Here is a 13,698-nt window from a genome sequence, read left to right on the forward strand (position 1 = left end):
TCCTGGGGTGGCCCTGATGAGAGCCAGTTTCATCATAATGTTTTTGATGGTCTTTGAGACTGCACCTGAGGATACTTTCAAAGTTCTTCAAACATTACTCAAATAGAGCTGTTTACTGTATACCAACTCTACATCTTTACAACTTTACAACTGATGCTCTCAAACACATTAAAAGGACCAGAAATTCAAGTGTTTAACGCTTGACAAGTTCAGCACAGCTGTTAACTAAAAGCCATTCCAGGTGACTCTACTTCATGAGGCCCACTGAGAAAATGCCATGAAAGTGCAAAGCTGTCTGAGCAAGAGGTGCTCATAATCTAAAATATAAAACATGTTTTGGTTTGTTTAACACATTTTTTTTGTATTTTTCTTTCTATTGATCTACAATACATTCATTTAAAAATAATGAAAAAAAAAAGGTGTGTTCAAACTTTTGACTTGTACTGTGTATGCCTTTATCTTAATGGCTTTAGGCGATTTCTTGGCCATACAGTTGGACAAGCTTGATCAGGATGGTTACACTGGTTTACCAGTTTAGGGTCAGGATGGTCATGCATGTTGGACCAACTACAACCATCCAACTTAAACTCTGGTCAATCTATTTCTTATTATAAAATAGACATTATAAAACAAAAATAAGCATTTTGAAATTTAATGTTAAGGAAGAAAAAGCTTAAACATTACTTTAAATGGTGCTGTTTGTTTACAAAAAATGTTTTTGTTTTATATCTATATCCTAATCGAGAATTTTGAGATGTTTTTTACAGTATCGCCCCGCTGTCGATTAAGCCTATGAAATTATTCTGATAGAGATCTATTTATTGAAGATTTGTCGTTCAGAACTGGTTGAATATGAAGCTCCAGTAAATGCATAAATGCAGGCTACTTCTCCTCTGTTTAGCCACACGGGGGCGCAGAGGCTCCGTTCACTGTATCACACTGACGCTCTGCGGTTTGAACAGTCCTTGGTTTGAGCCGAGTCCAGAACCGGGAACTTCCTCAAGAGTGAATCGGAGTGAGCTGTTAGTGAGTCAGTGTGCTTTTCTCTCCGCCTTGTGATTGTGTTAATGTGAGAATCTATTACTTCATCGTGTAATAAGTCACAGAGTGACACCAAATTCCACAGCGTAGCGGCGCTTAGCTGGAAAACTCACTTCTGATTGGCAATGAGAAGTTTGATTCAATTCAGTGAACCGATTCTTCTAGTTGAATTAAATGTCTGATTAAAAGTTGCAAGAAAGACGAGCCGTGATGTGATGGTCATTCAACAATCCCAAAACTTACAGAGTTATTTATTTCAGCCTAATTTAATTTTTAAATATTGATCTTGTACAAATGAAAAATAATCAATTTACAGTATACTACAGAATATCATAAACATTTGTTACTATATATTTAATTGAGCTACCACCCGGAACTCCTCTCTATGGAGGACGAAAAATGACAAAAAACTACAAGTTTAAATAAATAAATACACGCATAAAAAATATATATTTATTAATTTATTTATACAATTATTCGTGCGTGTATTTATTTATTTTCTAGAAGTATTTATTTATTCATTTATATTTGTATTTCTTTATTTATACTTATGTCATTTTTCGTCCTCCATAATAGTCCAACGTATTTTTTTATTTATTTTATTTTTTATATATTACATGTGTTTGCGTTTAAAATCTTTATAAAACGGGCATAACATGTCTTTAATGACTATACTGCGCAATAGTTTAAACTGCTACAATATAATTATAATAATAATAATAATAATAATAATAATAATAATAATAACAACAATAGCAGTAATAATAGTTTATTATTAATTTCCATCATTACTATATATTAACAATGCATGCTTGTAGGCTAAGCTATTTTTTAAATAAGATTATTTAAATAAAATAAAGCTTATTTTAATAAGCTTTAGCAAACGAAAAGCGAGCTTTCAATATTGTAAGTTACTGTTTGTTTGCAAATGAAGAAAAACGACTTTCGATTCAGATGCTTAAGAACCGATTCGTCGGAGTCCGTTAAAAGAATCGTTCACAACAAATGATTCGTTCGTGAATCGACCCTCAGTAAATCAGCGCCGGAGTTTGCGGGCAGGTAATAAACCGAAACCAGTGATCCGGCTCAGTCCGCGGCTCGTGCGGGGAGAGCTACCGGTGAACACATGGAGCCGCGCGCGCTGCCCGAACACCTTCTTCACTTCTGAAGATCAGAGAGAGAGGAGGTGAGCTTTACTGAGAGATCTAATTCAGTTATAAATTCACCAGACTGTGTTCACCCTGAAACTCAGAACCTGAGAGAATATCAGAGAAAAGTTTGGAGAAGGGGTGTAAAATAACTCAGCACAGCAGATTCACACAGTTAGAGATGAAGATGTGTTTAGTTTAATACTGTTTTAGTTTCTCACAAAAGGACTGTAAATAGGAAGTTAGATTAGCAGAGAAGAAAACTACATGCTAATAGGCAGGTATTACAGATATGTGAGACAGTATAGTAGTTAAATATATAATCACTATTGTTTTACTAAACATCTTAATTTACAGCTCTTTTCCAGCTCTTAACTCACATTTAAATTGAATCCATTCAACTCATTTACTACAGGATAATATACAAGTATTTCTGATTTTGAATAAATAAATACTGTATAATGTTATACAGTAGAGAAAATAGTGTAGATTATACTACATTTGTCTTGTGTTTTTCTCCAGAACAACTTACATTTTAATCCTGTTGCACAGGAAGAATGTAGAGTTAGTAGTCTTGCCTATAGACTCTTAATTTAACCCTGGTGGTGATGTTATCCACTATGTTACTATGTCTTAGTTGTTATACAGGAAAACGCTGGACAATATACAATATATATACAATTACTGGTATATAAATGTACATTGACATTGCTTTTCAGTATAATGAGTATTATTGATATCTGATAAAGTAATGGTGCACCCAGTTTGTGATTAAGTATATTTAGGAAAATAGGAAAATACATAGTAAGAATTGTATTCTTTTTCTGTAATAAACGTTCTTATGACAAGAGTCCTCAGTTCTGGTTCTGAAGTCTCAGCTTGCAGCACATCGTCCGAATTCCTACGCTTTTTAGCAGGTTTGGTACCAAACCAGACAAGGTACTGGATTCTCAAAAGCTTTTAAATTTAAAGAAGTTTAAAAATTAAAAAGAATGTACAATGTACAAGTCATATTTTTTTCTAAGATTGTCTTTAAACACTGTCTTTTATTTATCCACTTGTAAAGTAGCATTTTCATCTATAATTTACAACGATGAGAAAGTTTTTAAATGTTGTTAATATAAAATTGAATTCTTAATTTTTTTTTTAACTTAGAATGAAAGAAAAAAGAACTTAAGACACTTAATCTTGCAACAGCATTTATGATCAATCATCTTGTAATATTAGTATTACTGATTTTATTTTTTGTAAATTGGAATACTCTCTTTTTATACAGATAATTGCACCCATATTAATCCTTTGTGTATTGATGTGTGAAAAATTACTTCAATATTTGTTTAACCTACAGTCACCTCCAAAACTATTGGAACAGTGTGGCAGATACTTTTATTTAACTTTCATTATCTGGATCTGATACACAGTTCAGAAGGTAGCACCTTCTGTTTATACCCACCCATTTCTCTCGCAAAAGTATTGGAACATGTGTCTGTCAGGTGTGTTTTGTTGCCCAGCTGTGTCCTGATGCACATGGATTATTCAAACAGTAAATAATGGTGAATGTCTACACTTAGATTCAGATTTTTGGTTTGCTTTTGCAGACTGTACATTTGTGACCTTTATAGTTAGAAGACAAACCAACATGAAAACCAAAGAGCTGATTATGGGCAGTTTTAGAATTACAGTGTTTTACAGTGCAATATTAACCCAGTGTATCACTTAATATGCTTTCATTACCGAAACACGGAACACAAATGTGGTGTAACACATCTTGAAAAGTCTGGAGACCTTTTCCTTGAAAAAAGCAACACTGTTTAAAATATATCAACTGAAATGATCCCACATGTAGCCATACAGGTTCAGATCAGATTATGATGACAACCAGCACGCCTGAAAGAAGACATCCAGTTCTTTGCCTCATTATTTGGACTGTGAAGTTGATCTTATCCTCCTCACTGTCCAGAACATTCCCTTTCAGTAACAAAAATCCAGCTTAACCACGTGATTTACCTAAACCCTAAACGTGAAGTCTCTCTTATCTGTGCTGTTTTGCAAGTCCTGCTTCCTGCTTCAGCAGTGTTGTCTGCATTATTCTATTTTAGACACATTCAAGGAATGAAGCATGAAAGCAGTGGCACATCCTATTTAAGAATGACTTAAAACTTTGGCCTGCATCTGTCTGAGGAGTGTATGAACAAGAGCATCATCTTCAAAGACCAGATACTGGGGTCATTTCCAGTAAACCTTAACCTTTATAACTGCTGAGAAGTTGCTTTTAGTAAAATAAAGCACCTTTAATTTTAGAAAACAAGAATTATCTGGTTAAATAGCACATATTAAGGTGTGGAATATGCACTGATATGCCAAAAGTCGTGGGACAGCTGTATGTAATAAATCATTAAGTGTTTACTCATGGCACTATCTGGAAATGCAGCACCTGTACAAGTTGGGAGGTAATCATGTAAGTGAAGCTGGACACTGGCCAACTTGCTCATGGCAAGGTGATGTAAATTATCAATGCAAGTGAGGCCTCAAGTAAGGCCTGATAGTGGGTGCTTGATGGATGGGATTTTCTATTTCTAATGTTTCATAGACATTTAACATTCCTTGATCCACAGTGTCATGTACGTGTGTACTAGAAATACATCATAGAGGGTATTACCACCCACACTGGACAGTGCAGTGAGTTGTAATGATCATGACCAGAGGCATCTGGCCAGAATTGTCTATTGGTCCATTCATCAAGAAATGTTGATACAGTGTTAGAAACGGTTTGCATGTTGAAATTATGTAGTAAACTAAAATGCATAATGCAATGTTTTTCATTGAATAATGATAATATACAGTATCACAGATCACTGAAGAGTTCTTTAGCTTCCGGGGGAATGTCAAAAGTCATGAGACAATACTAGTTCAGGGAAATTTGGTCAACTCGCAATTAAAGCAAGAAAATGGGCTAGCATAAGAATCAAATAAATTTTAAGAACAGACAGATTGTGATAAATATACATCTCATCTTCGAAACATCAGGCAGCTCTTGTAAGATGTTCTTGGTATGCAGTAGTCAGCTTTTTTAACCACTGAGACAACAAAAGGGGCAGTTGCCCCCTCTGCCTCTCTAGAGTCCACCAGTGGGCTTCACCTCTAAATATAAAAGCTTAAAAATATTCTTAAGCTTAAAATGCTAAAGAAGATGCTAACCTAAAGTAACCGGCTGGTCTAATATTTATTGTAATATTTGCAGATGCCAGGATGATTCCAGTTAATGAGTTCCGGAACATCGCCTCGGAGCACAACCCCAAGTTCCGGGTTCTGAAGCCTTGGTGGGACGTCTTGTCTGAGTACCTGTGCATAGCCATGCTAATGATGGGAGTGTTCGGGTGCACTGTTCAGGTACACCGCCTTTCACTATCAGCCAACCTCCCCCACTCTGTCAATGTTTTCAGTACTAATAGCTGAGAGCTGAGAACAAACCATGTGACAAGAGCTTTGTTTAATCATCTCAAAAGAGATGAATTAAGAGATTAGGTTCCTTTTTTTCTTTTCTTTTTTTATCATATGCTAACAGTTTCTTTCCTGCTCTGTAGTGTTTACTTTCTTATCACCTATTCTAATTCTGAGGGCCTTTTTTTTAATAGTTAATGTGGCATTCCATTTGAACTCAGAATTCTCTAGTTCCAAGTGGGGAATGTAATTAAAATGTTCCTACAGGTTGTTGGTTTTTTTCAGATCAGTAAAAGCAGTTTATATTAGTTTATTAGCACTTAAATCTATTTTTGTCTTGTTAAAGCAACAGTGCACAAAGTTCAGTCCAGCTTCAACCTGTAGGCAATTTTTATTGGTGTTTAGATGTGCAAAGTACCGTATAATGCTTTGTTACCAACTAGTATCGCTAACAATGCTAATCTGAGACAGTGCTAACAGTGATATCTGATATCTAAATGTGTCACTGGAACGCATTCCCAACTTTGATATACAACTACGCCTGCAACTAATGATTATAACTATTAATTTTATAATTAATTAATCTGTTGATTATTTTTTCGACCAATTAATTATTAATCAGATAAAAAGGAATATTTATTGTAATGTATGTAATGTAAATATACACTTAGCTGTGATTCTCAAACACATCCACACACCATCAGACTAAGAAAAGACCTTGAAAAAGTCTTTCAATTTATTATTTAACAATGATTGGATTTATTTTGTTTTACTCTGAATTTAGTTAACTGCAGCTGCATTTAAGGTGGAACAGACTTGCTAAACATGAGTGAGGTAGCTAACCTCAATTTACTAAAAATAAGACTGGTTTAAGCACTCTAGCAGGCTCTAGTAACACTGAGTGGAAAAATAGAACCTGTTGCTAACGTTAGCTTGACTAAAACTGAGTCTTGTTTTGGATCTGCTGGTCAGGCTAACATATTTAAGGTAGAATTTAAGGTGGAAGGGACCACTTGCTAAACACGAGTGAGATAGCTAACCTAAATTTACTAAAAATAAGGCTTGTTTTTACACTAGCAGGCTCTAGTAACACTAAGTGGGAGGAAAAATAGAACTTGTCGCTAACGTTAGCTTGACTAAAACTGAGTCTTGTTTTGAAATTGCTGGTAAGGCTAACACATTTAAGGTGGAATTTAAGGTGGAAGGGAAAAATGTTAGGGCTAACCTGTTTGCTAAATGTAAGTAAGATGTACATTTACTAAGAATGAAACAAATCTTGGTTTAACTACTCATGACTCACTGTAGACCCAACTAGTCAATGTAATGGATTGTTTGTTGCAGCCCTATATACAGCATCCCAGGTAAATGACATGCAGCATAAAATACATGTGAAATAACTTTGGTGAAGTTGCCAATTCAACCAAACATGCTAATGCTGCTAACAAACAGTGAAAGCTATTAGCCACCAATTAGCAATTGCTAATCAGTGACTATTTGGCTTCCCTGCTGCCACTGAAAGAAACATCTTATACTGATTTTTAAAACAGTTGTGTGACCAGGTAAACCTGTTATAAGCAACTGATTTACAGAGGGCAGTCAGACAAGCATGCATGCTAATGTTGATAACAGTGACTGGAAGCTGCACTATAATTCTAAATGTTTGGGAACACCCCTCCTAATGAATGCATTCTGTCAGTTGTTTGCAAGTTGCACATATTGCTGACAAAGATCTCTGTAGAGAAGTATTGCAGATAAAATAATACTAATGAAGCATGAAGCTGTGGGCACCATACTTAATGAAAGGAGTGGACTAGAGGGGTTTAAAGTAAAGGTGGGCAAAATGGCCATAAAATAATATCACAATATTTCATGATATTTTCCTGGTATTAAAACTATACTCGTGGCCATATGAACAAACAATGAATAAAAAATATTTCACCAAATACACCAAAAAAAAAAAAATTACATTGAACTATTCTCTACAATATGATATGGCACACCCCTAATTGAGATATTAAAAAATAAGAATTTTATCAGATTTGTAACAGAAGTCATTGATCCAGAATGTCATTATATGCACTCCAAATATCTCCATATATCCTGGACTGAAGTAAAATAAATGATACTGGATAGATATAATCTGTCTCTAGTAGATATATAATGAGAAATAGAAAGTGTAATTTTTTCTTTTTGCTAAAAAGAGAAAAAGTAGTACCCTGATGTGGTAATTAGGGATGAGTAATATGGCACGATATTTCAGGCTATAACATCATTCATGATATTCAAAAATGTTGGCAATTTTATTGTGTACAATAAGATATGGCACACCTCTACTTTAAAGCCACAAGTATTGAGCTGTGAATCAGTGATACTGTATTCTCTGAAATGATGGTGCTCCATCAAACACATTTGTATGGTTTGGGGAGTTGAGGATTCATAGAAATTCTTCTAACGTTCTTGTTAGCTGGTAATCTGGTCAAAAGAAAAATGATTAAACCGGTTTCCCAATACTTTTGTCCATATATTGTAGTAGTCACCAGGTATAGTGTAATTTAAGTCATGCTAATTGGAGACTATTTGACTTCTCTGCTGCCTCTGGAAGACATTTCTCACCCTGGTTTTTAAACCAGTTGTGTGACCAGGCTAACCTGTTATTAGCAACTGATTAACAGAGGGTGGTCTCACAATGAAGAATGGGCAGCACTGTTCAAATTAAAGCACAGAGTGAAATAAACAAAACACAGTATCTTCTGCTGAGCAGCATCCTCCCAAGATAGTTCTACTCTCTCTACTTAAACATGTTATTCAGGTTATACTTATCAGTGAGGCTGACCTTCAAGTATGAGAAAGGCATAACAGTCTTGCCTGTTTTTGCACTGTCCTGACCCAGATTCAAATAGAATTGGATTAGTGACTCTCCAGGGCTTAGTATTTCATTCAAACCATCTTATGTCAGCCTTTCCATGCTTGCCTCTGCTCAGACACTCCAGAGCTTTACCACCAAATGACTAAGTGAGCAGGACAAACTCATTATTTCCAATCATTGGTACTCAAAGGGATAGCTGGTAAGTGTTGGACACATTTCCATTAGTCTGCGGATGGTATTTTCATTGCTCACTGGTAACATCTCTTAAATAACTCTTCTTATTCATAAACACTGCTTGATTGATGATAATCTATTAATCAAATACAGATTATGTTCAGTGCTGTGAAAAAGTATTTGCCCCCTACAGTTTTTTTTTTTGCATTTTTCAGATTCACAAACACTTTTTAATGTCATAAAAGATAACCTGAGTAAATATAAAAAAAACAACTAATTTAATCTGTTAAGAAAAAAAAAACTTAACCTAATAACTTGGTTGTTGGATGTTTGTTGGCAAATATGAGACAGGCCTTTGTGTTCTTTGCAGTTCTTTAGGTGTTGTTTTTGGTTCTTTTGGGACCTCCTGGATGAGTTGTTCATGTCCCTTTGGAGTAATTTTGGTAGCTTGGCCACTCCTGGTGTGGTTCACCAGTGTTTAAAGTTTTCTTCATTTGTGAATAATAGCTCTCTTTGTGGCTTGCTGAAGTCCTAAAGCCTTCGAAATTACTTTGTAACATTTTCCAGACTGATAAATGACAATTGTTTCTTATCTGTTTTTGAATTTCTTCAGAATGTGTTATATTTTTAAATCTTTTATCCTGCTTTTTATCCTGTCCGACTGATTCTATTTAAGTGAGTCCATGTTTCTGGCAAAATGTATTTTCCGCTTAATAAATGAAATCATCATTTAAAAAGGGCTTTATCTTTGTCTGATACTAAAGTTTGTTTGAGTATCTGAAAAAATGTAAGTATGATAAAAGAAAAAGCAAAACAAAATAAATTGTTAGGGGGCAAATACTTTCTACACTGCACTGTATCTAATACAATTACATCTATACAATTCAATGTATAGATATATATTGTGATTGTTTAAGTCAAGTTTTAGGAAACTGTCATAGTATAAAAAAACACACTATCATATTTATAAAATCTGAGTAAAAGAGAAGTTTACTTTTTAACAAGTCATATTAGTGGTACACACTGCTGTCTAGTGAGTGAGGCTTAAAATTAGAGTATTGCAACACAAATTATTGCAATGCTTCGTTATATTGATATATTTTCTTACACCTCTAGTATCTAAACTAAAATTCAAAAGTTTAGAACTTAGAAAAAAATGTGAAGATGTGAAATAAAGTCAGTAGGATGTCTTTATTTCACATCTTCAAATGTTTACCTTTAAATCCATTTAAACTTTAAGTAACTGCAAACCTTTAAACTTTGGTGTTTGTTAACATTGTGGATTTGTCATGTCAGATTTGAAAGCTCACATGAATGTTCCTCTTTTTGTAGCTGACTCAGGAAAAGATCGCCTGCCTCCCTGACCGCATTAGTGAAACATCAGACGAAAACATGGATTGCAATCATCTTCTACAGCTCAGAGAGAATGACAGCATGTGGGAGCACGCCATCACCAAGCAGATTGCCCCCAACGTTGTGGAGGTCTTCGGCCGCAAGAATGACCTGGACATCCACCAGTACATTTTCATCAACAGCATCTGCTATGAACGGGCTGTGCACTGGTACGCCAAGTACTTTCCCTACCTGGTTGTTATACATACCATGATCTTTATGGTGGCTAGCAACTTTTGGTTCAAGTTTCCTGGTACATCATCCAAGATTGAGCTGTTTGTGACAGTCCTGGGGAAGTGTTTTGACTCACCCTGGACTACACGAGCGATAAGTGAGGTGTCTGAGGAGAGAGAGGACGAGCGGATAGTCGTGTGGAGAAAGAACACCAATGCGAGACCATCAGCTGTGGAAAGCCCTGATGGGGAAGACGAATCAAGAGCTTTTATCCGGTCCACATCTGTGGTGTCTGACACAGAAAAGGATGAGTCCGAGCAGGCTACGTCCGTCCTGGACAAGAAGGAAGGTGAGCAGGCCAAAGCTTTGTTTGAGAAGGTGAAGAAGTTTCGGACACATGTAGAGGAGGCAGATGTCCTTTACCTCATGTATGTTCTCCAGACATCACTCAAGGTCTTCAAATTTGCAGCTATCACCATTTACAATGTCATCTTGGTGCCAAACATTGAGATTGTGGTCACTTGCATAGTCCCGCCTGATCTGACTGGTTTTAGCTTGTTCTGCTGCAATAACAATAAAGCCCACCTCTTCTCCAAACTGGCCTACTGTTACATCTCATTTGTTGGGGTGTATGGACTTCTTTGTATCTATTCCCTCTACTGGCTGTTCCATCGGCCACTAAAGGAGTACTCTTTCGAACAAGTGCGTCTGGAGACCGGGATCAATGATATCCCAGACGTCAAAAATGACTTCGCATTTCTTCTTCACCTCAGTGACCAATATGACCCCCTATATGCTAAACGCTTTGCTGTCTTTCTTTCTGAGGTAAGCGAGAGCAGGTTGGGCCAGGTGACCCTCAATCATGAGTGGCCTGTCAAGAAACTTCGTGGACGTCTCTATAAGAACACAAGTGACCGCTTAGAACTGCACTTGTTCATGCTTCCAGGGCTACCGGATACTGTGTTTGAACTTCCGGAAGTAGAATCTCTGAAACTGGAACTGATAAACAATGTCCTGATCCCTGGAACTATTACCCAACTTACAGCCTTGCAGGAACTTTGCCTCATCCACTGTCCCGTCAAACTTCAGCTGGCAGCTCTCACTCACTTACGAGAAACATTGAAAGTCCTCCGTATCAACTTTGAAAACTTGGAGCAGGTACCAGTATGGATGTGCACCTTGCAGAACCTGGAGGAACTCCATATAAGTGGTCCACTGTCCAGTGAGCTGTCCCGCAACACATATCTATTCACATTACGTGAGCTGAAGAACCTCAGAGTGTTGACCTTGCGCAGCAAACTGACCAAAATCCCATCTGCAGTGGCAGACTTGGCAGGCCAGCTGCTGAGCCTGTGCGTGCATAATGAGGGCAGCCGACTGCAAGCCTTCAGCAGCCTAAAGAAGTTAGTGAACCTAACCAGTCTGGAACTGACCTCCTGCCAACTGGAGCGCCTGCCCAGTGCTGTCTTTAGCCTGAGCAACCTTCAAGAACTGGACTTGAAGGAGAACAGGCTGAACACAGTGGAGGAGATCCTGAGTCTGCAGCACTGCCGGCGACTGAGCACGCTTAAACTTTGGCACAACTCCATCACTTTCATCCCTGAGCAAATTAGCAAACTGCGCTCCCTGGAAACACTGGACCTGAGCTGGAACAAAATCCGGAATCTGCCTCCGCGGCTTTGCTACTGCACCAAACTCCGGCATCTTGACATCTCTCACAACCAGCTAACATCTCTGCCCCCTGAAATTGGGATCCTGCAGAGCCTCTGGCACTTTTCTGCAGCATACAACTCCCTGGAAGCTCTACCAGATGAGCTGTTCTCCTGTAAAAGGCTGAGGACGCTGGCGCTGGGCAATAATAGTATTGCCTTTTTATCCCCAAGAGTTGGGAACTTGGCTCATTTGATCAATCTGGAGCTGAAAGGGAACCGGTTGGAGTCGTTGCCTGTGGAAATAGGAGACTGTGGTTTGCTGAAATTGACTGGGTTGATCGTGGAGGGCAGCCTGCTTGACTCATTGCCTTCTGAGGTCAAACGGAGTATGAGTGAAAGATGATTCATATACAGTATGTGACCTTTGTGTTTAAAACTCACCAGTCTGTTGAATGTAGCTTACCTTACTACAGAGGTTCTGAAGCAAAGACATAATTGACTTGATTACATTGACTTAAACACTGGGCTGGTTTTGGAATGCATTGTAAGATGGTAGAGTAGTTAGAATGAATGTGTTTAACTCATTTAACATGTTTTTAAAGATCTCTGCTTAGGAAAGAACCAAAATCTGAAAAGTCCCGAATTGCACTGCAATCAAATCACAATGCCAGTCCTCTCTAGAACACTGAGCTTCGAGATGAGCAATCATCATTATTGAATGATATTCATTTTTATTTATTGCATGAAGTGCCTTAGGTCTGAAAACTTTTGTACCTTAATTGCAATAAAGGATGTATTATCAGTGTATGACTGATTTCCCTCTTAATACACTGGAATAGCCTGTGCTTTGTAGATGTTCTAGACATTTTTACTCCCATTTTATATGTTTTACTATTTAGCGGTCAAATTCATTTAGCTGGGTCTTTGGCTGGACTGAGGAGTTTTGGTCATATTTGTATAAGCAGTAGGGGTCTTGTTAGCGTTTATAGATGATGCAAGACATCAACATACAGATGAAACTTAAAAATTGCTGGGTTGTTTGGGTTGCATATTAATGTGTCTTACAGTTAGCCAGTAAGCATAACCAAAAAGATACCACAGCTGATATCAGCTTTTCATTAGTTCATTATCAGCATCTGTGCCTCCAGCAGAGCAGATACAAAACTTTGCTGATATAAAAGCTACATGCTTTCAGTCGCGATTATGAGATGCTATCTATGGGGATAGCTTGAGAACATCCTCACCTGTGAATGAGGCTAAACTCTGGCCAGCATGCATATGGCACTAATTGGTAAGTTCCATTTGCAAAGTTGAGCGTAGGGTGTTTTACCATCGCATCCTTCATCAGGAATGCATAACAGAAGGCATTACCACTCATGGTGGACCGCCAAGTGAGTAATAATGATCTTGACTGGTGGCATCTGGCTAAAATTGGCCATGTAAACAGGTAAAATTTGAAAAATCATATCCACATGCAATGCAGGAGGCGCCATACTCAAATCCTACAGATCAGTGCAGCATTATTTAGCCTGCAGAGGACATGGCAAAAATCATGAGACACATTTTACAGTTGGCCAGTCTGCGGAACCAAAAAGATACGCAACTGATATCAGCCTTCCACTATTTCATTATCATCATTATCAGCTTCTGTGCCTCCAACAGAGCAAATACTCTGCTGATAAACAGTAACAACCTCAGTGTAAAATGCTGTTTGACATCTAGTCCTTGGACAAAAAATAGGAAAAACAAGAACTAACCTGCCGCAGGTATAACTTGTTTTACAATGTGATCTTGACTGTATTATCTGACA

General features: G+C 37.3%; 1 protein-coding gene across 1 annotated transcript; it reads left to right on the forward strand.

Moving 5' to 3' along the window:
* The first annotated feature begins 1,860 nt into the window (after positions 1-1,860).
* On the forward strand, positions 1,861-12,695 carry si:zfos-323e3.4 (volume-regulated anion channel subunit LRRC8E). The gene is made up of 3 exons (XM_007231307.4): positions 1,861-2,227; positions 5,431-5,579; positions 10,003-12,695. Exons 2-3 carry the CDS (start codon positions 5,439-5,441, stop codon positions 12,289-12,291), a joined length of 2,430 nt encoding a protein of 809 aa, XP_007231369.3. The 5' UTR covers positions 1,861-2,227; positions 5,431-5,438; the 3' UTR covers positions 12,292-12,695.
* Positions 12,696-13,698: the final 1,003 nt, after the last annotated feature.

This window comes from Astyanax mexicanus, chromosome 5 (assembly GCF_023375975.1).
Source record: "Astyanax mexicanus isolate ESR-SI-001 chromosome 5, AstMex3_surface, whole genome shotgun sequence".
In the NCBI taxonomy this organism is placed as follows: Eukaryota; Metazoa; Chordata; class Actinopteri; order Characiformes; family Acestrorhamphidae; genus Astyanax; species Astyanax mexicanus.

Bases quoted from the DNA above. Each gene is read 5' to 3' on its own strand.
- si:zfos-323e3.4 (XM_007231307.4), top strand. From the start codon at position 5,439: ATGATTCCAGTTAATGAGTTCCGGAACATCGCCTCGGAGCACAACCCC. The intron at 5,580-10,002 runs GTACACCGCCTT...CTCTTTTTGTAG, and splicing joins TGTTCGGGTGCACTGTTCAG to CTGACTCAGGAAAAGATCGC.